Below are 27,801 nucleotides of genomic sequence, written 5' to 3'. Positions count from 1 at the left end.
CTGCCCACTATCACACCGTATCCTGTTTAAGAGGTCGTACGCGATATGGAGAGATGCTTTGACAGGCTGAGGAAAAACGTAATGTACATCGAAGCAATATTCAGCGTTGAATCGAGCAAAGCAGCAATAGAACAGCAGGTCGGCCAATCACCATTAGGACCTAGAACGACTGTTCTTTACCGGTAACAAGATAAATAAATGTAACTAGGGTTACGGAGCTGTTGTTCCGAAAACAACAATTCCTCAGACTACGTTGCCAGTTTATACCATTTTTGAAAGATTTCATTTTGACATTTCGAGTTACTGAGGGGTAGTAAAATTTACGATACAGTTTTGAATAGCGAGTGGCACGTCGTGTCGTCGCAAATAATGTAGTTTACATCCAGTTTGATAAAGAGTTGGATGCAATTCAATTCGCAAAAGACAATAACAATGTGCACTATGTGGAGCACGAAAACATTAAGTACAACTTTCCAGTATATATAGAAGATAGTGCTAGATAGTGCCTCAAGCGTCATCGATCATTATATTCGCAGAACTATGTCTCAATACGGAGAGATTCTCTCTATCGAAAAAGAAAAGTGGAAGAACTTTTTTCCCAGTATTCTAAATGGTGTACGTTTGTTACGCTTGCGCTTGAATAGGCCTTTACCTTCTTATGTGACTTTCGGTCAGGATACAAGAATCCCGTGCAAATCACTTGTTACCTATGACAATCAGATGGGCAGATGTCAATATTACCAAAAAGCTGTTCACTATGGTAAACCATGTGATAAACTGGACACGGAGACAACCACACCAAAGGACAACGGTGCTTCTTTCACATCAACCCCAAGCAACCCCTGTACACCTGTGACAGCCACCAACACCAATGAAGCATCCCCTTCAACGCAACCATCAGTATCCCCTAGAGAACAAAGTACACCAGCTGCAGTTAACAACCTACCCTTCAACCAACCAGAAACTGGAACCAATGTAAAACAAGGCGCATCTACAGCAACTCTCAACGAGCCCAAAACTACGATCAATAAGGAACACGGAAAGAAAACGGAAATGATACACAACACCGACGATGAAGCAATGGATAATGAGATAATGAGCCACGGACAAAGTGACCCTCGATCCTCGTTAGATGAAGATGGAAGCTCCTCTCTCCCTAGAAAAAGGGTGACAACGAGATCCAATAGCAACATAAAAAAAACGATTCATAAGTAACAAAAATGTAAGCCAATCGGCCAAGTAAAGCTTGTGCGCAAAAAGGCCTCAATAAAATTTAAAAAAAACAACTGTTCTTTCGAAAATGTAAGAAAATTATTTTTTTTTATTTCGTGTAATCATTTTTGATTTTATATGATTATATATAGACATATATCGAGATCCGGAATTAGGTTCGGTTCAGTTGAGGCAGACCCTGTCAGCTTGGAGCGACATCAATCTTCAGTTCAGCAACGCCATCGCACGGCATCACATTCAACATATCATGTCAATTGTATGGGTGTGCAGCCCTGCTATTTTGGCGCGCACGAATTTGACATTTCTCTCCCCTACTTCTATGTATGAGATTCGATGCGAACTCACCTGAGGGCGACATGCTCGCAAAAAAGGATGTTGCCAATGATTTGTTCGAGAAATGTGAGAGCTGGATATCTTGTTAATATGATGTCTTTGGTTGAGGTTATTTTGAACGCTACAGGAATAAATCAAAAGACGGTAAAGAATTATTTCTTATCATAATAACGCATACTTGGTTCGGTTTGCGCATCTTTACGGGTTTTCAATTGAAATTTCATGATTCTCGCAACGAATAAAATCATTAGAAAATTATCAACATAACATTTTCTCCCATGCAAAATCGGAACTGAACATTTTCATCGTTTACAGCAGATTCTTGGGAGCTGCCAATATAATAAAAGTGGAAATGATTTTTCTCAAACTAAAAAAAAAACTTTTCACTTGAACAAATGCCGTTTTAAATAAGTTATAAATGATTTTACAAGTGAAAATTTGATTTTCCTTGTATATGGATAGATAAACTTGCTATCATCATCCTTGCACACGTACGCCTCTAGCTGTGAATACAACGTTAGATCGCCCATAAGTAGTTTTTATTTCCTTTGTTTGTTGCGTGTTTTCAATTTTTCGTGTAGGTTTCCAACCATCATCAATCTGTTCCGTATCATTTTCCAGTGGGATTTGTATTCACCGCAGTGTGGAAGCAAAAAAGTAAGTTTGGTGCAAACTTCTTCACTTCAGTCTAGTGAGAAATGTTCGCGTCGCAACATTTGCTGCTTAATCTCGTTTTTCGATTGATTTAGTGTTTAAGAAATTTGCCAGAAAAACTGTGAATTTTGAATTTTGCATAATATGCATAGTGAATAGCAGTGAAGAATTGTGAGCTTTCTGTTTGATGATTTTCGTTGCGATTTACGCTAGTGAAAATTTTTCGAAAGCAGACATGTTTTTATTTGCCCAATATCCCGGTTTATCTAAATGGTGGTTACAAGATAAAATATGTTTGAACTAGATTTAAACATTACTCGTTCGATCTCATTGCAACTATTGTAATGGCGTTTATAGATTAATGCCTGGTTATCTCTTTTTATTGGAATATGCTTGGTACAAGGAAAAATTGCACAAAAGTTTGATATGTGATATGCGTAAATGAAAAAAAAAAACACGATTGTGTATGTGTCTAACAGCGACAGGACAGCAAGAAGGATTTTCTTTCCATTGAGTCTCAACACATGGGAAGCAGGTAGCGTGATCCGATACACACGACTAGTGATCAAAGGCTGCTACGGACGGATGAAAAAAGTGCAACCGTAGTGCTAGTCGAAAGGTCGCATTTTTATGTGTATTTGTGAGGTGAGTATTTTCTGTTCCGCGGGACTATCGTGAAGCCTACGAGTGATTTTGTTGAAATGTGCTGCACTACAGCATAGTGCAGGAAAACGATTCATCGATAATTTGTTTTATTTGTATGCAAAGTAGGAAATCGAAATTGTGGTCAAAATTCGTGTTGAATTTTGAAATGAGTGAACTGTGATGTTGTTCAATAAATTTGTGTTCATAAGTAAGCGAGCTTCAAAGCTGGTTTTGCTATATAATTGAATTATTTTCCTATCAACTCGGAAAATAAAGGCACAGAAGATATTTTAAAATATTCCTATATTCAATCATGAAAAGAGCTTTTTTATTTTGGGATGGACCTTAGATCTAAAGTAATAACAAAAACTGATCGGGTCTCTGATACAATGACTTCAAACCTCATCCTTGAATACACCGTTGTTTACCAGATCCATAAGTAGTATCCGAGGCCCTTAGCTATAATTTAAACATATATCTTATGGAACAAACATAGACTCTTTAACGCAGTATACATGAGTTTGATTCGATTGGAATGGAAAATAAACTTATCCAAAGAAGGTTACTGATTTTAATCTCAGCCTAATTGAATCACCTTGCTAGATGTAACTCTCTTCTTGTTCCTTGATAACACGGAGAGTTATTTCGATTTATACGTAGCCTACAATTGCATGTTTTTATCGTAAACATCGTCAAGTACTGAGTTATCATATACTGTTTGAGAACAGTTAGAACTGTGTTTTGTTTCCAATAAAAACTGCTCAAAAAATTTATTTTCGTATCTATCTATGACAATATTGGGTGTCTCGAACCTAGTTTTTATGGCTGATTTGTTATAATCACGTTTCGATCTATCTCTCCATCTATCTCGAAACGTAATCAATTTCTTATTCATGTGTCAAGTTAGTTAGTTGTTAGTTCATGAGCTATATTGTCGTCATTGTTGTTACTTTCGTAGCAGTTATTCGGGTATGATTTGGATGTAAAAAATCTGTTATTGCGAGAAAAAAAAAGTTATATGCCAATTGAAGCGATTTTCATCACCAGAGCTCAAAATGTGATAATAAAAATAAATAATTATTATTTCAATTATATTGGAATCAAAAAAATTACAAGACGTCAATTCTCTGATCATGAAACTTCGCCAAATCGCACGAAACTTACCTTACCTAACAGCTATAGGCCTGGGGTGTCCTTTGCTGTATCAAGCATACGTCTCCACATAACTCGGTCCATGGCTGCTCGTCGCCAGCCACTCAAGGCACGGATGCTTCTGAGATCACCCTCCACTTGATCGATCGCACGAAAGCTATTGGGCAATGCCAAGGAAAAAATGTTGGCTTTTAAATATGGAGATGTTTATTACAGTAATGATATTGGAACATAAACATAATATTTGTATAAAATCGTATTTAAATATAATTTATTCTATTAGCATATCTCAGCTATGCTTTTCACTATATAAAGGATATAGAATTACTGAAAAAATCGACCTTTGAACGAAACTCCGGAGACCCCTAATTTATAGTACTCAGCTCGATGAAATCGGAAAATGTATGTGTGTGTTTCACAATTTTCTTTTTCGAGATGATTGAACCAATTTCTACTAACTAAGGCTTGTTTGAAAGCTACTTTTGGGTTGTGAATCGAGGCTCGCAGATTATTTTAGTTTCACTTACGATTCCGGAGATATAAGGGTATAAATGACGTAACCGTCAAAATGCTTTTTTCTTCGTTCAATTTTCTAAGCTGAACGGATTTAAAGAATCCTAGGCTCATTTAACTATTACTATTGGATCATTGATCAAGTTCGATAATCCAATTGCAGATACCTCCGGCTCCGGATTATCGTATAAGCGACCTAATGGACAAATTGCGATTTTTTCTATCCGCACATTTTGTCAGAAAGTAACCAATAATCTATTTAAAATGTATTATTACTAATATTTTTGGTTTCGAATATGTTGTTGGAAATGCGACGTAAGCTCTGAAGCCAGTTTTTGTTAACTAACCGAATCAATCTGAATGTATTTGTGTCAATCAAGCTTTCCGAATACTAGTCAAAACTTCTCTCATTGAAAGAACTGATTTTTAATGAGACTGTTTGAATGTCAAGAGGAAGGCAGGTGTATTAAGAAGAGGTGTTTTCTATAGAAAGGTATTAGAATTGCTGGAAAACCGACTTTCGAACGAAGCCTCGGCGACCCATAGTGTTATAAACCGTTCGTTGTTTGTTTGTATTTGTGTGCACTTTCAGAGATTTTTTTATCGCTCAATTTTCTTCGATATGGCTGAACTGATTTCAACAAGCCTAGGCTCGTTTGAAAGTCACTATTACACCATTAATCAAGTTTGAAGATCAAATGGCTGTCACTTCCGGGTCCGGAGATAGGTTTATTAAAAAGCTAACAATGTCAATCAAATTTGGAAGGGTTGTAGCGAACATTTCCGTTTCGAGAAATGTAATGTTACCGTCAAATCCCAGTGTTTTTCTATGCAACAAAATTTCTTGGAGATAAAAAAATAGACTTCGTAAGAATTAGACTCCTTTGAAAGCTACTATTAGGTTATTTGATAAATTGAAAAAATGTTCAAGCACATATTTCCATACGCATGGTCATCATATTTTGAAACACTCATCCCCCGTTTTCTGAGTACGCGTGTGCTTATAATTATATGGTTATATGGTTTATGTTTTTAGTACATATACTTTTCACAATCACCTGCTGTGGAGTATGTAGAACAAATTGGTCAAGTCTCTAATCGAATGTTTCCAGCAAAACTTTGCTTACTTTGTGCATTTCTTCGTGAATCTATTACCAACGCACTTACATAGTAATAAGACAAATAGAAAAACTCTAACTACACCAAATTCTGAAGGATTGAATCTTATGATAAAACTTGAATAAAAAATAGAATTTTTATTGCGAATGAGTGCAAAGTGCTGCACGAAAGCATGGCACGATGTGCCATTGAATGAAGTTATGTAGGAGCCGGATCGAGTTGAGCCCCGCAGAGACCGAGGCTAAGTTTTCAAGAATAATTTTCCACATTGCAGAACGATTAATAAATTAAATCCAACGCGTCTGTTGTTCTCTTCGAGCACCCGACGAAAGTATAACATAAGTAAGGGGCCAATGATGGCCACTCGTTGCTTCTGTGAAATGTGCTTGAAATTGAGCCGTAACGGGATCTGATCTTTTGATACATTCGAGATTCGTGAATGAGCTGTTACAGTTACGTATCGTTTTTTTCTCATTTTTTGCTGTTTTTAACTGAGGTAGAGAAACCTGAATGTCATCATCAAATTAGCTGAGCTAAGCAACTGAACGCGATTGCGTCAGATGGTCAGTTTGATGAGAAACTGGGTTTGTTTGTAATTTATTTCGTAAAATTCATTCCAATGGAACAGAGCAAGGTGCATTGTAACCAATTATACTTTAAAATGGTTCTTGTATTTTCATACTCTACGAAGAAGTGATTTTTTTCAACTTAAATGTGATACAAGTTATGGTAATTGATGGTGAATAAAGATGTTCAATTAGTATCGTCGTATTTGGTTTTAACTACTTCATCTACTACTAGATGAAAAATTAACACGAACTAAAGCTTGTATTTGATAACAGAGTTAGCTTAAATTTAAGTTCACTGTAGAAACCACTGCGGACGAAAAATGAAAATTTCTATTCATATTTTCATTCCTTTAATGAAGGTCCTGTTATCATTTCAGTATTTAACTTTATTTTTCTAGTTTAAAATACTGTCGAAAAGTTACTTCAATGTTGTTACAGTTTGAATTTAAGAAAAAAAATGCATTTTTCACAGCATGAAACTTAGTTGCAGATACAAGCATGTTTAAAGTTTTGAAAACTACACTGAAATCTGTTTACTGTTTCTCACTCATTTGTAGGAGATATCACAACCTTAGCTTGCCTAATTAAATTTCACGAAAGCCTAATAACGGTAACAATTCGACCACATCAAGAGTTGTCTTCTACGCATTGCGGCACAATCTACCGGATGTTTCACTGGGTTTGGTCTGAAAGCGAGCATGCCAGTCACTTTGTTGAGATCTGGCATTGATCAGTGCGGCATAGTTTTGGCATTGCAAACGTAATGATGGTGATGATGATGATGATGATTATGATGACGATGACCATCAACTGAAGTTTTCACCAAAAGCTTCGTACGGCCAGTAGTCGCCAGAAGACATTTATGGGAGTTATTTTACCCAACGCTGAAGATAAGCCTGAGTAGACAGACGTGCAGATTAAAAAAAAAAACAACAAAACTTTGCTATATTTACCTTGACTCTATTCGAATGAGCAGTTCGTTCCAATCTGATAAGTTTCTGTTTTACGGTGAATTTCTTTTCTCCTACTCAGTCTAGTCTGATTTGCTGTTCCGTCGCTCAGTTTGTCATATTGAAGCTCGATATATGTTGTTATATGGTTCAAAATATCGTTTAGCTAAAACACTATATATTTTTAATATCGATTTTTGAAGATTTGACAAAAACGTTTTGTTTGGTAGTGATAGTAGTAGTCCTGAAGCCAATTGTAAAGTGGACAAAGTCAAGTGGTAATCAAAGCATCTCAAATGCCTGTTTGAATATGTTGACTAAAAACTACTTACAATGAAAGCCAAACCACACTAGAATGTAGTAAAACCGTTATATCGTGTATCGCAGAGTTGCCCCGTTTCAGCAAACCGCCGCATGATGAAATACTAACACCATACTTTGCTAGAGACTTGGTAAGTATACGTATAGTTTAGCTGTCTTAAACACCGGCGGTGAGGCGTTTTCGCTTGACACAGTTTTGCTTGCATATCGTGTTCAACATAAGCACCTCTTAGCGGTGAAGGGAACTTGGAAATGAAGAATACCGGAATGAATGAAATTGATTGCATTCGACGCTATACCATGCCAATGGTGATCTTGTTCCTTTTGAGTGTGCTGGCTATGTTTCAAACGGTAAACCAATATCCTGGCATCGCTAGATGGTTCCATGAACATGAAGTGTCTTGAAACTTACTCTCCGTATAATATTGCAAATTGCTACCTCATCAGTGGCAGTGTGATGGTATTCACTTTGTTTTTGATGCACAGGTTGCTTCTTTGCGCCAACTATCATAGATACGCTCTATATTTAAAGAGTTTAGCACAAGGGTAATATGATATCAAAAGCAATGTATAATATGTTTCGTGCATAGCCAACCGGTAGCCTCATGGCTATTCATCTGTTCAACCGCAAATGTTATCTATAGCAGATTGTTTCTTCCTGTTTTTTTGTTTTGTTTTTAATTTTCTGACACTTTCTATATCGATTCCGTCGTCGCATGGACTTTTGATGTGTTATTTAATTCGTGTAAACATTTATTGCCTTTTCATACAGAAAATCAGTGGAAAAAAAAAACAAACACATGGAGGTTTTATTTCCGGTTAGCCAGTTATATGACACTCACAAAAATCTAATGTTAGGGTGTATAATGTTACATAAAAACAGAATGTAGAGTATGACAAACAAGTTATCAATTGCTTTGATTGATGGGGCAGAAACTGTTACATTCTTTACACGAAAATTTAAATATTTTTTTCATTCTAACAGCTATAATCCTGGGGTGTCCTTTGCTGTATCAAGAATACGTCTCCACATAACTCGGTCCATAGCTGCTCGTCGCCAGCCACTCAAGACACAGATGCTTCGGAGATCACCCTCATCTTGATCGATCCACCTTGCTCGCTGCACTCCTCTTCTTCTTGTACCAGTCCGATTTGATTCAAGAATCATTTTCACTGGGCTATCGTCCGATATCCTTATGACATGCCCAGCCCATCGTAGGCGTCCAATTTTAGCTGTCCGCACGATGTGTAGATCTCCTAGCAGCTGTTGCAATTCGTGATTAGTACGCCGTCTCCACGTTCCGTCTTCCTTCTGCACTCCACCATAGATATTATATATAGATATATAGCCATAGTGGTCCTCAGTACCTTTCTTTCGAAAACACTGAGGGCGCGTTGGTCCTCTGCCAACATAGTCCAGGTCTCGTGGCCATAGAGAACAACCGGTCTAATGAGCGTTTTGTAGATGGCCAATTTCGTGCGGTGGCGTACTTTTCGTGATCGAAAGGTTTTTCTGAGTCGAAAGTATGCACGATTTCCTGTTAAAATACGTCTCTGAATTTCTCTGCTGGTGTTATTACCGGCGGTCACCAGTGAACCCAAATACACGAACTCGTCAACCACCTCGATATCGTCACCGTCTATCAATATTCGTGGTGGGAGGCGTAGTGTTTCTTCTCTTGAAACTCATGTGTTTTGTTTTTGACGCATTTATGGCCAGTCCGATAGCTTCAGCTTCCAGTTCGATGTATGTTTCCATCATCTTCTCAAGGTTACGTGTCACAATATCAATATCGTCAGCGAAGCCAAAAAGTTGTACGGACTTTCGGAAGATCGTGCCACTCGTGTCGATCCTCGCTCTTCGAATCACACCTTCCAAAACAATTTTGAACAAGATATAAGAGAGTCCATCACCTTGCCGTAGCCCTCTCCGAAATTCGAAAGGACTCGAGAGCGTCCCAGATACTCGGACGAAGCACATCATTCTATCCATCGTTGCTTTGACCAATCGCGTCAGTTTATCCGGAAAACCGTATTTGTGCATGATCTGCCATAGCTGTTCTCGATCGATTGTGTCGTATACCGCTTTGATGTCAATGAATAGGGTACGTTGTATTCACGACACCTCTGGAGTACTTGTCTTATCGCGAATATGTGATCCGTAGTGGTGCAGGCTCCAGTAAATCCCGCTTGGTACGGCCCTACGAATTCCTTCGCTATTGGTGACTGACGACAGCAAAGGATTTGGAAGAGTACCGGCGTTCAGCAATGTGATTGCGCGGTAATTGCAACAATCTAGCTTAACACTCTTTTTGTAGCTTAACACTCTTTTTGTAGACGAGACATAGCACTCCTTCCATCTCCTCCTCACAAATCTTAGAATTCCTCTGCAGTACGAACTTTACGTAGCTGCTTGAGATTGAGTCCCGGTGTTCCTGTGCGACGAGTGTTGTGCCTTAGAGATGATCGGGTATAGAAATTCTTATACCCGAACCCGACCCGTACCCTAGTGATCAGCAAAAAAATTTACCCGTACCCGACCCGTACCCGATTAAAAATTAAAAAAATTATCCGTACCCGACCGTACCCGATCAATAATAAAAAAAAATACCCGTACCCGAAAAAAAATAAAAAATTTTACCCGGACCCGATTAAAAATTACCTGTACCCGTACCCGACCCGAATGAGTAGTAACAATTTTACCAAAATTCAGTATGGAAAAAAAGTGTTTTAGATATCGAGCCGTATCAGGCTCTAGTTGGTAAGCAAAATACATTAAAATGCTTGTTTACTTTTAAACATATAAATACACTGTGAAGCATGAATACAGGGTCCACCATGTAACTTTTTTTAAACATGCAATAAAACACAAATGGTTCATCCGAATTCAAAATTTATTTTTTCATATTAAAGTACAATCCTTCCGGTTAATTGTGGAATATAATTTTATTCAAATGGCTGCCTCGGCTGGCCTTGCAGTACGCCATACGGTCGGTCCAGCTTTTTAATACATTTTCGATTGTATGCAGCTTTATTTCAGCTATGGCTGCACGAATGTTGTCATTCAAGGCTTGAATTGTCTCTGGCTTGTCCACATAACGCTTATCTTTGACAGCCCCCCAAAGATAATAGTCTAACGGCGTCAAATCACAGCTCCTAGGCGGCCAAACGACATCCGAATTTCGACTGATAATTCGATCTTCGAAGACTGTGCGCAGAAGATCGATCGTAGCGTTGGCTGTGTGGCACGGAGCGCCGTCTTGTTGGAACCAAATGGTGTCCAAGTCTTCCTCTTCAAGTAACGGGAAGAACCAATCGCTAATCATGACGCGGTACCGCTCGCCATTGACCGTACGTGAATGTACGTGAATTGCAATGTGATATAAACAGGTGTGGCAGAGCACATGGCTTGCTTGCGTTGGTAATTAAAATTTGGTAAATAGTTCGGTATGACGACATACATGAAAAATAAACATGCTTTGATTCAATGCCAACTAGTCCGAACGATGTGACGAAAGCAAGCACGTGGTTTTTAGTTTTACTTGGCTTGCTGAAGCAAAGTTAATTTAACTAACACAAACAAATTGTGTTTGCCCCACCTGTTTCTACCACATTGCGTGAATTGACCAAAGAATCAAACAATGTACGTGTATTCCCGGTGTGAAAAATTCAATTTTGAACAGGGTGAACAGTGAGTCCTTCAAGTGTAAGTAGTTTGAACATTCGTAGGAAATTTTTTTGATTACAATTTTTTACTACAAAGCCAAATGAATTATGATTTTGATTTAAATTAATCTGTCAACTATGCCCGTTTTGTAAGCCTCACAAACCCACACCCACGATGTTATCGGTAGCTGGTGGTTTTTACAGCCATTGAACCGGTGGAACCCTCAACGAGTGAACACGGTGAAAATTTGAGTATTTCGCGAGAAAAGATTTTCACCCTTACTTTTGCGACTCCACGTTGTCACGCATCGAGATTTTCACTTGTAGTCCAGTGAAAAGAAACGAAAATTAACTAGCAATATAGCCCAACTGGCTGTGATATCAATCGGTGTCATTTCAAGTGAGGTGACACCACCCAGAAGTGAAGAATAAGAAGAACTTCTATGCAGATTTTCTGAAATAAATGTTTATGTTTTTATGGTAAGAATCCTAATGATTTTTATGAAAATTTTGAAAATCTCCAATCAATATTTAAAATAACAGTTTTCTGGTATCTGAATGTGATATGAGTACTACACTACATTTTATATACTGTCCATACTTGCATATCAGTCCCATATGGGAAATCGGCATGTTGAGAAAAAGACGATCAAAAGTTTATTTCCGAATTTTTTTATTTATTGTGCTCCCTAATGCTAAATCTTGGTATTTTTACATAAAATATCGGTAATACACCTTTGCTGTTCCAATATTGCAACAAATGAAATTATTGAAATTTGCACTGAATGGGACTGATATGCGGGTACTTTAGCATATGGGACAGATATGAGTTGATATTTTTTTATATTTTACTGAACTTTTTTTATATTTTCAACTTTCATTGCAATTTCTGAGAATATATTGAGGAAAGACTTCATTCCTCAAGCTAACTCAAAATTGGCGAAAATTGATATGCGAGTATGGGCAGTATATGAATCAAATAATTTTTACTGGATTGTGCATTAAACAGCTTTAAAATGGCAGTCCATTAAAACCTACGTGAAAAGTAGATTCCGACCGCAACATCTTAGAGCTAAGGCAGTGTGTCTAATTAAATATGTTATAAACAAAGTAGGGCGGGAAATTTTCACATAACTTTTCACGTAACTATGATTGATCTTTTTTTTAAATGAAAAAAAAAGTTTTTTCTGGAAAAAGATGCCAGTAGACAGGTCTGGTCCTAGGCGCGAATGTCAAAACCCCTTGAATGAAATTGATTATTTTTCGTAAGAACTGTTTTGCAATGAAAAATTCTCGTCAACGTGTTTATGTGAAGTACAAATGGTCGGGTAATCGATCCGAAAAAAAAATTTACCCGTACCCGAGTGAGCGGTAAATTTTTTTCCCCGTACCCGACCCGTACCCGAGTGAGCAGTAAAATTTTTTACCCGGACCCGGCCCGTACCCGATTGAAAATAAAAATTTTTACCCGTACCCGATCAAAAACCCGTCGGGTACGGGTACGGGTCGGGTTTCGGGTAAAATACCCGATACCCGACCATCTCTATTGTGCACCGTCGATAGTTTTGAGCGCATACAAACCGCGACCAGGTAGTGGTCAGAATCAATGTTAGCACTGCGGTAGGTCATTGATGACGTCGATGAGAACGTGGTGATTTGATTTTCGGTATGTTGATCAGGTGATCTCTAGGTCGCTTTGCGGGGGAAGAAGGTGCTTCGGACTACCATTCCTCGGGGGCTGCAAAGTTCACGCTTCGTTGGTCGTTGTCGTTTGTTGCCGCGTGCAGGCTCTCCAGCCCGATCACAGGCCTGTACATTGCTTCCCGGCCTACCTGAGCGTTCATGTCGCCGATGACGAGTTTTACATTCCGCCGTGGACAGCTGTCGTAGGTTCGTTCCAGCTGCGCGTAAAATGCATCCTTCTCGTCGTCGGGTACGTCTCATGTGGGCAGTGCACGTTGATGATGCTGTAATTGAAGAAACGAGCCTTGATCTTCAATACGCACATCCTATCACTGATAGCCGATTATTTCGAGTCGTATTTCTTCCTTGATTGTTCGTAACAAGTGTTTTCCGGGCGGCTTGTTAGGCCTGCAGCAACCTCCTGTCTCGCCTGAGGGTCATCGTGTCTGACACAAGGACGGTAATCAGCCGCTCCTAACATGGAGAACAGACGCTGTTTCGAGCCGCCCCAGAACAGACGCTCGGGTAGGCTCGCTCTCTGTAAAGTGAAAGCAAGCCCCCCTTCACTGTCAGCATACGACCAAGGTCACACCGGGGTTGGTTACCCGATCTTTTCTATGGTTACTCGTACTCCAGTCGGTACCGCGGGGAGGTAGGGATACGAGTTACTGTACAAGAGGCTAAGAACCACATAGGGGCCTGAATTGCGCATTGTCCAATTGTCGTTTACCATTCAAACATTGAGCATATCAGATAACTCGACGACCTTTATCCTGAGTATAGAGATTTTTTTATCATATTTTTACACCTTCAAATCAATATGTTAATTCAAAAGCGTTCTAACTATATTGCTCCCGGCGCCTACCAACGTAAGAATGCAGATTTGCAGAAGAAGTTGTAGAAGTTCGTTTCCAAATTGCAATTGCACTGGTGCATTGCTACCAATGCATGAATAAATGAACTATAGTGTTGGAAACATAAACAGTAACCCTTGACTACTATAAACGCTTTCATTGCACAGTGTTACACCGAACTTTTACTGAGTGTTACCATCAGTGGTATTGGTGAAGAAAAAGTGTAGCACTGGTGCAGTGCAATGGGCAAAAACCAACGGTTCCAGTGCACTTTCCGCTACACCGGTGTAATGAAATTTAAAAGCGAAAACGCCATAGGTGAATTGTATACGATCATTCGAAATAAACCCATTTGACATAGTGGCCGTTAGGCATAATACTTTTTGGCATGGTTTGAAGTTATAGAGCTTTAGTTACAGTCGTAACTAGCGAAAGCGGCGATCACTCTCATTCGAAACTGTTATGCACCCGTTTGATCGGTTCACCCGATGCTGAGAGCTGTTCCTCAGTTAGGTCGGAAACACCGTTATGGTGAAGCCACATTGAGTATATCGATTTTTTATCGATCTATAGCAGTATTAAGCAACATGTAAACTTATGCTAAATGACCGTTTTGTCAAATATTCGTTAGTCCAAATAATCAATATGTCAAACGGCGTTATGCCAAATGATATTATTCCAAATGGCCTAATGCCAAAATTATGTCAAATGGCATCATGTCAAGCGGCGTTATGCCAAACAGAGTAACTCCCCGTGATGTCGCATGTTCGGTATGTTTGTAAAGTGCTTTTGTATCGTATTATCTTTGAAGACGAAAAATTTATCATGAAAGTTCTAGACGTATGATTACATTGAAGTAGATTAGGTCGGAGATATCATAATCCTTGCAGCTCTTAGGTGGTAAAATCATCAAAAGTAGTGAACCCAACTAATACGTTCAAAGTTGAATGAAAAACGGTTCGAATTATTTGAATGCTTCTCCGAGATCATTGATCAAGTTCTAAAAAGTTATGGCGAATATTTCCGGTTCTGAACATGTAATCTTATACAAGACGTAACCTGCAAATCGCAGTTTTGTTTAATACGATAAATTATCTCAAAGATGTTGAATTGATTTTGAAGTTTTTGAACGCGTTTGAATGTTACTGTAAAGTTGTTCAATAGGTTACCGAATAACTCAAATCATTCACATGAATTCACACTCATCGACAAAATCGTGTAAATTGCTTCTAAGACCGACATATTCGAGTATCAAAAATTACACATTTTTACAATTGATTTAATACAATATTCATGGATTTTGATTTATGTTTACATGATTAAACATGTGATTTGTAGACTTCATAATGTTTGAAATTTGAAAATAATGTAACAGTGTTTATCTAGATGTATTATCTACAGTTTTTTCATCTTAGTGATAACATGAAATGAATAAAAAAAATGTTCACGGCTTCACTACCGATTTTCATTCCTTTGATTTGATTCGACATCACAATCCGGGATTAATTTGACCTGATTAAGTAGATTACACTTAATTCGATTATTAGTAGACAAGGTTCTCTTCAGTTGTATTCATTTGAAATCCAGAAGTAATCGCAAAAGCAAATGGCACGGCAATGCTGTTGAGCGGTTATTGGATGCACCTAATTAGTTCAAAGCTGACGCAAACGTGCGCAGTGTTGCATTGCAAGTATATAAATTAAACTGAGTTCCGGTGATTGCTGTATCATTGGTGTTCTCATTTTAAAATCTTTCGTCCACTTCGCATAAGGTAGTCAATTGGGTAATATCGTGTTGATGAACAAGGTTTTACTCGTTTCATGATTGGCTTGCATGATTTCATTTCTTACCAAATAGTTTTAACACCCCTCTGCATTATCTTCTTCGCAATAACAAAATCCGTCTATGGTTTCATGCCTGGTCTTAATATTTTCATTTTACTACACCCCCAATGAACGGTATCATGATGCCGCATATTTGAGAGTTTGAGATTCGCGCTAGAAAGTGTTGTACATTTTTTTTCAACACTCGTCAGCTTTCGGAAGATGTTTGTTCGCGATAAGACACTAGCTGTTACACTGTACCGTATCTAGCAACTCCATTCAATTTCCTAGAAATGTATAAATTTCTGTTGTATTATTCAAATTATCAAGAACCATATTCAATCAATTTGAGCCGATATAGATTAATCGAACACTGTCAAAAACAATCTCACTTCTCTTAATAATGCTTTTTATTTTTTCTTTCTGTAGGATTTATGGATTTACTGCTCACTGAAAATAGAGGCTATTTACCTTCAAAGTGGACAAAGTGAGATCGAGTGAAATGTTAAGAATAAGCAATTTTCAACGTCTGGGCGCATGAATTACATTCAGTGGGTTTTTGTACTATCGCTTAACTAAAGGAGAGAAAGCTTGAATTGAAAAAAGGAGAAAGTGTGAAAACAGACTTGTGCATCTCAATGGCTTTCCGTCGTGTTTGCAGTATAGTGTATGTGAATAGCAGTGGTAATGTGATTCCAAGAATAAGTGAATATTACGCACACCAAAAGTCAGAGAATGAAAATAAATTTACATCTGTTGCATTTGAAATGTGATGTGAATGTGGAAATAGAGCAATAATTGATTTTCCGCAGAAATTTTTTCCAAAATCAGTGAGAGTAAGATTTGAGAATCGGATAACGATATATAACCTAAAGATCAGGTTCGTTCTTCCATTCAATAGCAAGGAGCGTGCAGCTAACAATCATTATGGATATAGGAATAGAGCGGAGTGAAGCAGGGGCCACCATTGGCACCCTCTTTCAGCACATTGTCAACGACATGAAGGTAAGTTTTGTTTAACGTCAGTAAATGAAATATCTGTTCTAGTTGTATTGTGGTAGTAGAAAATACGTGATATATCAATACTTTCTTTTTCAGAAAATTTTAATATGTCAAGTTATAATAATATTAGGTAAAAAAAGGGATTTTGAAAAATAGACTTCATTTTGTCCTTTATATACATAACACGCCCTTGCTGTAGCTCACCCCTCTGTTACGAAGACGGAAATTGCAAAAAAAGAGAATGCAATTAGGAATGATTTCCTATATTAATCTCTGCATGAGGTGTTTCCGACACGTTTGTCATAAGCAAATTCTTGGTATTGCATTCGCCTTGTTACATTGTACTATTCTGTTTCAACAAACTTCGCAGTAGATTCTTAGTGTTCAGAGCAGCGTATAATATCTATTCTAAATTAGCTTTGGTTTTTACTCAATGAATTAAACAAAAAAAATTCTTCCACATTTTCAATAATTTTCCAATTTAACGCTTCCCTTTTTATTAAAAATCTTGAAAACATGAACCTACTTAAGAAATTTTTTACCGATTTGACAGCTCTTGCTGAAAGCATCATCTCTAAACGAGTAGTGTCTCTGCATGTCATTTCGACGTCAATGAGCTAATCAATTCGTTGTAAAAAATAACCTTGCTCTAGAGCATGGTTGTTCTTGAAAATTTGATAGTTATTTTGTGTCACTGAAAAAAACCTGTTTTAATGAACCTAGTGGTGTAATGATGCCTTTCTCATATCAATCAAAATATCATATATAATACTGTGGTATTCTTCAAAATTATTTTTCTTCGATTCTTAAAAGAATAATCGAAATAGATTTGTTTGACCGTCTACTGATAAAAACTATCAATTGGAAAAGATTTGAGGTCCATTTAGAAAACTTTTTACAGTTTTTCGCTCTTTTCAGTGATGGTATAAAATTTTTAACACACTTTACCCTATATTTCCGGATCCAGAAGTCGGATCCTGATGAAATTCTGGAATTACGTATGGGACCACAGGACCTTTCATTTGAACCTAAGTTTGTAAAAATCGGTCGCGCCATCTATGAGAAAAGTTAGAACACATATTTTCATTTTTTGCGCATTTTACCCCATAAAGTTAGGACAAAAAACGTTACATACACACATACGCACATACACACACACTGACATTTTGCGTACTCGGCGAACTGAGTCGAATGGTATATGACACTCGGCCCTCCGGGCCTCGGTTCAAAAGTCGGTTTTCACAGTGATTGCATAACCTTTCTATATGAGAAAGGCAAAAAAAATTTTCTTCGATTCTTAAAAGAATAACCGAAATCGGTTTGTTTGACCGTCTACTGATAAAAACCATCAAATTGGAAAAGATTTGAGGTCGATTTAGAAATTTTTTTAAGGTTTTTCCTCATTTTCAGTGATGGTGTACAATTTTTAACACACTTTACCCTATATTTCCGGATCCGGAAGTCGGATCCGCATGAAATTCAGGAATAACGCATGGGACCACAGGACCTTTCATTTGAACCTAAGTTTGTGAAAATCGGTCGCGCCATCTATGAGAAAAGTTGAAACACATATTTACTTTTTTTTGCACATTTTACCCCATAACTCTCGAACCGGAAGTCGGATCGAAATAATATTCAGGAATTTTGTATGGGACCTCAAGACCTTTCATTTGAATCTAAGTTTGTGAAAATCGGTTCAGCCATCTCTGAGAAAAGTTAGTGCACTTATTTTCACAATTTATTGCACATTTTGCCCCATAATTCCGGAACCGGAATTCGGATCCAAATAATATTCAGGAATTTTGTATGGGACCACAGGACCTTTCATTTGAACCTGAGTTTGTGAAAATCGGTCGCGCCATCTATGAGAAAAATTGAAACACATATTTACTTTTTTTTTGCACATTTTACCCCATAACTCTCGAACCGGAAGTCGGATCGAAATAATATTCAGGAATTTTGTATGGGACCTCAAGGCCTTTCATTTGAATCTAAGTTTGTGAAAATCGGTTCAGCCATCTCTGAGAAAAGTTAGTGCACTTATTTTCACAATTTTTTGCACATTTTACCCCATAATTCCGGAACCGGAAGTCGGATCCAAATAATATTCAGGAATTTTGTATGGGACCACAGGACCTTTCATTGGAATTTAAGTTTGTGAAAATCGGTTCAGCCATCTCCGAGAAAAGTTAGTGCAAAAAAACGTTACATACACACATACGCACACACACACATACACACACACACACACACACACACACACACACACACACACACACACACACACACACACACACACACACACACACACACACACACACACACACAGACATTTTGCGTACTCGACGAACTGAGTCGAATGGTATATGACACTCGGCCCTCCGGGCCTCGGTTCAAAAGTCGGTTTTCACAGTGATTGCATAACCTTTCTATATGAGAAAGGCAAAAAATAGTGGACAAGTTTCAGATTTTTTTATTAAAAATCACTTCTATGTAATTTTTTCTTATACTATCATTCAAAGAAGAAACACAGAAAAAGTTTGAATACATTACTTACGAGTTAAGTTTTTCAAATAGTTCTTCTTACGCTCTTTGTATTACAATTATTATACTTCTTGTCATTTTATTTTCAATGCAAAATAAATCCGAATAGCTTTCCATCCGTCCAATTTTGATATGGGTCGTAGTTTTAGCCTACTCAGTAAAAAATAACTATCGAAATGTCACATTTTAATTGAATATTAACATTGAAATGGTTCATGGCCTAAAAATTCGTGATACATTAGTTTTTTCGTCATTGTCCATAAAGTCAAAACCAGTGGCGGTTCGTCCTCATGTGCATATCGTGCACTGCACAACCGGTCAAATTGAACGGCACGCATTCAGGAAAGGCTTTAGTGGTTCACCCGGCGAACGACCGAAAGGTTAAAGCCGGGTATTAAAAAAAATGGTATTAATAATAATAAGAGGTTTCAGTGACTTATGCTTATGGCAGTTGAAAACAAGATGCTGTCTCAGTTGCCACTTCGAAGCAGTTTTATTGATGCAGTTCCCATCCAAAATTATGTCATTATTTCATTTTTTAACGATTTTTTGAGAAAAAGAACTATTAACATTAACATAACATATTTTTACGATAGTGGCTTCGGGGTATTTTGGCACGGAAAATTAATTTTTACACATTTTTTTATTTCTAGTGTGTTATGTGCAATTTTAAAAATAACAAGACGTCTTTCTGTCATAAGGATGGCTGTTTAAGAAAATTAAATGAATTTTTATAATTTGAGATAATATTCGCCCCGGGCCCAACGATTTCGAGGCGGCAAAATAATCATCGGTGTTTTTTTTTGCTCTCTTCTCGATGGTAAAGTCGAGGGACCGCGTTTTCTTACTCGTTAAGCTGGTAGCTGCTTCGATGGAGGCAACAAATCCTATTTTGCCTCGGACGTAATTTTCGCTAGGTCTGAGCACCAGGTTTCGATTTATCAATTTTATTCCTAAAACATTCTAGTGACTCAATAAATGCAACTAATGGCAAAAGCAATGGGTTAGTGTTTTATCCCGACCTTCATCAGTTCAGATATTCCGTAGAAGTTTTACATGGCTTAGTTTATTTTCGTTTCCCGGATTGGATTATGTGTTGAAGCAAGCGAGAAAGATGCGGTAAAGAGCGATTATTTGCTTATTCGAATAGGTTTAACCGTTCGAATTAACAACGGCATGAAATGTAGCGCTTCTTTCAAATGCAACGAATCTGCTAGTGGCAAACTGCAGTAACAAAAGTCGATCAATGAATTAACAGAATAAAATAAATAACCCAACAGAGAGGAGAGCAAATGTCTCTCAAGTGTGTAATAATGAATGAGAACGCCGAAGCGGAGCTGTTTGTGTGTAGGAAGTGTAAACTCTTCCCTAGAAAGACTCACTGTTTATGGCACGGTTTGGTCTCTTTTGTGTTACTGCAGTGAGAAGATGTGAGGCGAACGAACTAACGATTTTGTTGTTTTCGTTTTTGGTTGAATAGCCTACACATAACACTTGCTGTTACCAGACAGAAGACGAAAAAAAAAAGAAAACTAAGGCGGGGGAAGCTTGTGACTGTGGTATACATAGAACACAACCAAGTTGCATAACCGTTTTGTGTGAAGCGTGAATCGGATTTAGTGGCTGTTTGTATAGCCGCGTTCCAATTCCGCAAACAGTGATTCACCATTAGATCGAAACTCTCGATTAAGTAATAGTAGTAAACTGCGCTGGGAGATTTTTTGTTGATATTGACGTTTGTTAAGTCAGTCATTTGATATTCCACAAAAAAACCGTCGAACAATTAGAAAAAATAGTCTACATTAGTTGGGCATTTAATATCACAACCAAACGACATTTCTATTTTAAAATATGTTTGTATGTAAAACTTATTTGTCTGCATTCGACTCGTTAAGTTTAATTCTCTACTACTACAAGTAATGTCTAAATGAGTTGTATGCCTTCATAACGCATAGTAACTTTGAAATCCATGGATAAGTGAAGTGTTTTTAAAGTTTTACTGTCGAATGAATAGTGGTTCAAAATACTATCCCACACACCAATAATCTGCTTAATGAAGTGGAGTTTGACGTGGGACTTTCGTGGGTAGTCGTGATTTCATTACCTTCTGAATCGCTGCAATGTAGATTTGGACAAATCCCGAATTAACATGGGCTACGTCAATATTTGAGGATGGCGCCAGTCTAACATTGATTACTATTGGAGACCAACAAGTATCGGTCTTTTGATATAACAGACAGCTAAAAAAACTGAACAAGAAAAATACACACTAACAGTTTGTATGTAAATCACAAGCGGGGGCTGCTGAATTTGACGTCAACTCACCGCCTCTGAGCGGTGATCAATTGAAAAGATTTGTTAGCTTAATCTTCGAGTGTCGCAAGTTTCAGAGCACCACTCCCCACGTACACATAAATTGCAATACCCGGTACACGTTCCACTGTTAGTGGGCGATAAAGGCAAAACACTTTTATTCTTTATAAAAGCAATATTACTACTTGGACTAAAAATTGCACAGCATAATCTGATTCGTGTGCTACCATATCCGTCCACAACTGAATTTCAATGTTGTTGAATGGAAACTACAGCTTCTATTTTCTATATTGTTTTTATTCACATTACATTCCAGTGTGACCGCAAAGTGAACGGGAAATAATTAATTTCCGCACGGTTGAGCATGGAAGAGTTAAACTCATGGCAACCTTTTGACTTTCTCTTCTGTGCCGGTTACTGTCCGTGAAGCGCTCGAAGGCTACTTTACAGTTACAGAAAAAATTCCGACCCTGACCCTATTGGGTTATATCCGGAGTTTAATGATTCTTGGCGGGTGCGTATTAAAAATATCATAATACATATATAATTGAGGATTCTACCTTGGTGACAATTTTCTAAGAAATATGAGGGAATCACATGAAAATGTGTTTTCCTCATATATATATGAAGATAGCCTGAGTTGGTAGATCATAGGACTCAAAAGCCAGCCTCGTCCTTAGAGGTTTCTAAGTGTCGATAAGTGTGAAGTATGTTGAAACTGAATGAGCAAATTCCAAAAAAGAATGTAATGCCAAGACTTTTATGTATGTATGTATGCATTTGTGAAGCCACAATCAGTGCAAAGCATTTCCAGCCTTTCAGCAAAAACATCCGGCCATATAATACAGAGTTTCGCTGTACTAGCTTAAATATGCCTGATGGGTTGTTTGTTAGAAGGGTGCGTCTTACTCATTTCAAACCTTCAGTGGGAAATAGTAAGCTTCCCCCACGTGACTCACGTTGGCAATCCACTCATTCATCCAGTCATTCACCTGTAAGATACCCTGATGTATGTATCTTACATTATGTATAATATAAAATAATTACATATTGTATAATATAAAATAATACAATATAATATAATATATAAAACATTATATTACAATATAATATTTTATAACATAATTCATTACAATGCCAAATACACTATTTAATAAGTCAGATGAGCTGCTGTCCTGGTGTTCTCGCTTCAATTGATTTAATCTTGTGAAATTATCATTAAATACATAACGGATATACTCATATATATGGTATAAATTAGTATACGTATACATCTCAATCCTTTCCAATGAATCCGCTAGTCATATAAATAATATAAACACTAAACTAAGCATGAACACAGCCTGTATAGTAATAAAATGTTGATTGGCGTCACCCGATGGATACGTGTTCCCTTACAATGTCATCACTTTCACGTACATACGACATAAGGAGTGTATCGAAAAGTAGTTAGCAACATTGATTATTGAATAAAAAAGCGAAAAAAAAAACATATTTTGACATCAGTTTTCGATATATTGTAGAAAAATTACATTTTTATGCATTTCACTGATTATATTGAAGAAAATCCTAGTTTCTATGAAATACTCGCACTTTGGACTTGACATTCTTCATTAAATTCTGCACAGTTACTTTTGTGACTTTCCTGGTGGCAGCTGTTTTTGAACTCCTGCATGTTTTGGGACACTGTACCTTTCTTCCGAAAGTGCCGCTTGACAATTGCCCAATACCTTGGCCGAAGATCCGGGCAGTTCGGTGGGTTGATTTCATTTTCCACGAATTGTACATTATTTTTTGACAACCACTGTAGAACGGAGTTGGCGTAGTGGGCTGAAACCAAATCCGGCCAGAAGAGAGGAGGAGCCTTATGCTTTCTGTACAGTGGCAGGTTTTTTTCTTAGACTCGTTAGCGCCGAGCAGTTCAAATTGCACTAACAAGTCTAAAACGAAACGTAAAGAACAGTAAAAACGGTTATGTGCCCTAAGCACAAACATAGGCTAACCCATAAATGACCATACCTGAATCGGCCAGTATAGGCCGAAAACAACGTTTTCGTTCTGCACGTCAGGAAAGACGTGGTACTTCGTTACCAACTATATAAATGTTTTGCAAGTAGCATTAACTTTACGTCTGCTTAGCGGTTAAACTGTTTAAGTTTACAATAAGCAGTTCAATTTGAACTGCTCTGCACTGACGAGTCTAAGACGAAACGTAAAGAATAGTATCTTGAGTTAGTAAATCGCATACCAGGTGTCAGGTGATAATACGGAATTTAGATGTGGAACACATCTTTGTTTTCTAATTAGAAATTACCATAATTAGAAATTCAAGGGTAAATACAAGTAGAAATGTGGCAGTTTAGTTTCAATCAGTAATATTATTTCACCAATTGATAGGAAATATATCTACATATTGATTTGAATGTTCATAGTCATGTATTTTCAATTATATATTATTGAAATGTTGATTGATAACTAGCAGTGTCCTATTTTGTCTGCTAAAAATCTCCGGCATACCGGATTTCCCTGCCATAGACGACGCTTTTGAAGGAGTAAGCGATATATCAAAGGGAAAGCATCGCTCTGATTGGTCAATCGATGCAAAAGCGAAGCTGTTGGAAGCACGTGAATCTATAAATATAAGCGAAATTATAGCTAACGTTTCTGAATACGCAGTCCCTGTTTGGCGGGGATGTGCACGAACACACAAACTTAGGCTTCAGCGCATTCAAAGTAAGATCTTAAAGATGATTCTAAATCTACCCCCTTGGACAAGGACTAGTGAAGTACATGAGATGGCCTCCCTGGATATACTAGAACAAAAACTCGAACAATACTGCACGAAATTTGAAGAGAGGTGCTCAATCTCTGAAAAACAAATAATTCAAAATTTGTACGTATTAGGTTAGGGATAGTTATAAGTAGGAAGATATTTTATTAATAATTAAAATAAATATTATGATTAAACATTAGTATGTAAAACAAGAGTAACTAAAACACCTATTATTAATAACGAATCGTATGAACAACAAAGATGAAAGGCCAAAGGGTCAAAACACTTGTACTGTAAAATGTTGATGTAATACACAAAAAATAAGAATAATAAACAGATATTTATTTATGCATAGCTAACGTTTCAGTCCAACGTGTAGCATTCCAGAGGTAGGTTGTTGCTAGACAGCAAGACAAAAAGTGCCATAAAACGATTTGAAGCTTTAATTAGTATGCTCTGATCTTGTGTCATGCAAGCTCGGATGAAATTTCATGTTATGTCGTTTCGCCTGAGAAATGGACAACTACCCCAGGATATATTTTGAGTGCTTAAGATTAATCTCTAATTTATATAAGATGAACTCGATTGAGCTTGAGCTTGAGCGACCACCCCTGGTTGCTACTCCGTTACTGATCGGGATTAGCTGAAATTGTACAGGGAATTTCTAGATGATCCAACCTGGGACTGGTGAATCATCCTTCAATGTACATCTTCTGGTAATCCCAGAATTCATTGATCAGTACCGGCGCCGGCCAGGCCCGAACGTAGATCGTCTAAGGAATGGGAAGGGATGTTAGTCCAACACTTGTTGTTACTAGAGGCCGTATATACTACTGCGCACTCCACAAGTGTCATGGGAGAAGGATATTTGTTAGTAAAAATATCAGTATTGGCTTCGCCCGCGACTCATGTTCCGGTTTCAAGATGCTCGGATGAACTCATGTTCCGGTTTCAAGATGCTCGGATGCACCACTAAACCCACTGACTTTCCGAGTGAACGTTTCAACAATATCCTATATTAAAAGTCCCGGGAAGTCTTGATTCACAGCTCTTATTCGAGGAAACTGAAGAAAAATTTGCACTACCGCGTAAAGAATAAAAACTTCCCTATTTTTTTATAAATGAAATTACGTGATACAAAATAAACGAGTGAATAGGATTAAGACATTGTTATAAAATCATTTTGAATCACCAAATATAGATCAACAGATTTCACGCGCGTCTTCGTTCTGTATTATTTCCGCTTTATTATTTTAATTATTTATTAAAATTATTAATTGGTTATATTGGTTGATCTGGGCAGCCGGCTACCGAGAAAAATATTAATTTATTGTTTGAAATATACCGATATATGTTATCTCTGTTATTAACTTTGTAATATCAACGGATTTGCGCAAAAGTTGATTTTTATCATTCAATTTTTAATCCTGAAAGACAATCAATAAAATGGAAGAAGAAAACATTCCAATTAAAACTTTTCTCCGTAGATAGACGGAAATTGATAGGTTGAATGAGGAGATAATTTAGTAAAATATAGTAATCAGAAGTGAAACTTTGAAAATATCTGATAACTGAAAGGAAAAAGAAACTCCTGCAATTGTCGCCTTTTACGACATGGAAGCAGGAACCCAGTGGATCTATTCTTGGTTAATTTTTTTCCGCCGGATTCCACACGGCATCTAGGCTGGTACTATCCGGAGAGATCTAATAAGTACTACCAATCTCCTAGTGGACCCCAGCCCCTTATATAAGATGAACTCGATTGATAATGAGAAAAAGTATATCGCTTCAACCGAAATCGCAGAATGGTAGAGAAACTTATCGTTATAAAAATAACCGCTTGCATACAAAACTTTAACACAAGCTTGGCGATAAAAAGCTTAAATATCGAAATTATTCGATATATCATCGCATACATTTGGGACATTGATGAAATGTCGTCGGCTACAAAACAAATACAAATCAAGACATATAGGGTCTATATTTGGGCTCGCGTGTTTGGTGTTGGTTCCTAATAAAGATCAATCTAAGCGGACTCTCGGGCAGTTGCAGATTCTAAAGTCTGACGGTTGGTTGAATTGTTTGACTGAAAATGTCGATCATTAGAAATTTTGGTTGCCTTGTTCCACATCAATGGCTTGAACAACCCCATGAGACTGATCCTTGCAGTTTTTTTAAAGATATCTACAAACATTGAACCAATGGTTCGATTCTGAAGGGAACATGTCTAGATTCTTGTCAAATAAGAAGGAAGATGCGTATCAGTCTCGGTCTGCAATTTCGATGAAAACGACAGAGTATTTATTTATTTTTGTTTTCGATTAGATAGGTTTTAACCTTAAGCTCTTTGGCTTCTTCGGACCAGGAAAGCTTTCTGGCATTATATGTGGTATTTGGAATCGAACTCAGGTGGGCAAACAATATTTATTCATCTTAAAATTTCAAAAAAAAAAGGAGGTCATAAGGTAAACTTGAATTTAAAGCCGTACAGAAAAAAAATCGTTAATTGCGATAACCGTACAACAAACTTTAGCCTGCTAAATATAATTACACCACTTCTCTGTATCTTTTGATCAACGAAGAATCGAAATTAGCACTCAAAATAACTATCTAGATGGTGCCTAGCAAGTATACTTCGTACCAGCAAAATATTATGAAAACATCATCTTATCCGCCACCTCTGTGATGTTTGAGTGCTGGCCGTGAATCCGATTCATAATAAACTACTACACTGAATTATGTGAGCATTGCGTGCTTGTTTCGTAAAATTAGATCAGCCGGGATGTGGTTCGAGAGTAGCATAAACATTGAGTATTTCCTCCCCAGCAGTGAGGAAAAATATAAAATCATTCGGTAAAAACCGAACAAAAGTGTGAACGTTTTCAATCGTTAGGATGGTAGTTTGCGTGACACGATGTTGATGAACGATCATTTATGCTCTGCTACAAATCCCTCGAAGCTGATTCAACTGTTTCATTGTGCATATACATAAAAATGGAATGCACTATATATGTCTTCCACCGGCTTCAATATTTTTAATAACGCTTAAAGTAGAGCAACGTTTCCTCTATCAGACAATCATTTTCATTATAAACACTTCCTTCCAGCTGATATATTTTAATTGTAGCAGCTGGTTGGAAATCGTGTTCTAATAGTATATTTTTACTTATTCTTCTCTACTACATCAATCGAAAATAACAAATAACGCCGTAATTTAAAACGTATTTTAAATCTAAAATTTTAATTTAGTGATACACGATATGATGGGAATCTGAATTTAACTCAACTATTTTCGCATAGCATACACCGAAAAGACGATAAAAGATCAACAGTTTATATCCATAACTAGGTCAGTTCGGTGTTGAAAAGATCTCATATGGCCACACTCTACGCAATATAGTGTACATAAGTTTATATGTATTCATCAACATGTTGGTTTGAATAAAGTTTTCAAGTTAGAGGAAAGCATCTTCCAAATGCTTCTCCGTACAGGTGCACTCGTTCAAAGTCGAACCTAATTAGCACATAAGAACGTTTGCTCTTGACGCTCCATTGACGCAAAACACTGATGATTTTTTTCCTTCGCTTGGTTTCAATCGAGAAGTACACATTGAACTACTTTATTTCGTAGGATTGAATCTTAGCTCGTAAACA

General features: G+C 37.3%; 1 protein-coding gene across 16 annotated transcripts in view; it reads left to right on the top strand.

The window, feature by feature from the left end:
* Positions 1-27,801, top strand: part of LOC131437922 (putative uncharacterized protein DDB_G0289263) — a 109,030-nt gene that overhangs the window by 5,669 nt on the left and 75,560 nt on the right. For 4 of the 16 annotated variants that reach the window (XM_058607603.1, XM_058607606.1, XM_058607604.1 and 1 more), the window contains exons 1-2: positions 2,224-2,865; positions 15,945-16,520. In XM_058607603.1, coding sequence (XP_058463586.1) covers positions 16,443-16,520 — 78 coding nt within the window. In that variant the 5' untranslated portion in view covers positions 2,224-2,865; positions 15,945-16,442. Of the gene's footprint in view, positions 1-2,220; positions 2,866-7,371; positions 7,621-15,944; positions 16,521-27,801 lie in introns of those variants that run through there. The other 12 variants (XM_058607610.1, XM_058607602.1, XM_058607601.1 and 9 more) reach the window with 9 other exon arrangements.

Source organism: Malaya genurostris, chromosome 3, assembly GCF_030247185.1.
Source record: "Malaya genurostris strain Urasoe2022 chromosome 3, Malgen_1.1, whole genome shotgun sequence".
Classification (NCBI taxonomy): Eukaryota; Metazoa; Arthropoda; class Insecta; order Diptera; family Culicidae; genus Malaya; species Malaya genurostris.
The sequence above is the reverse complement of the archived record's forward strand: the minus strand, read 5'-3'. Positions and strand labels throughout refer to the sequence as shown.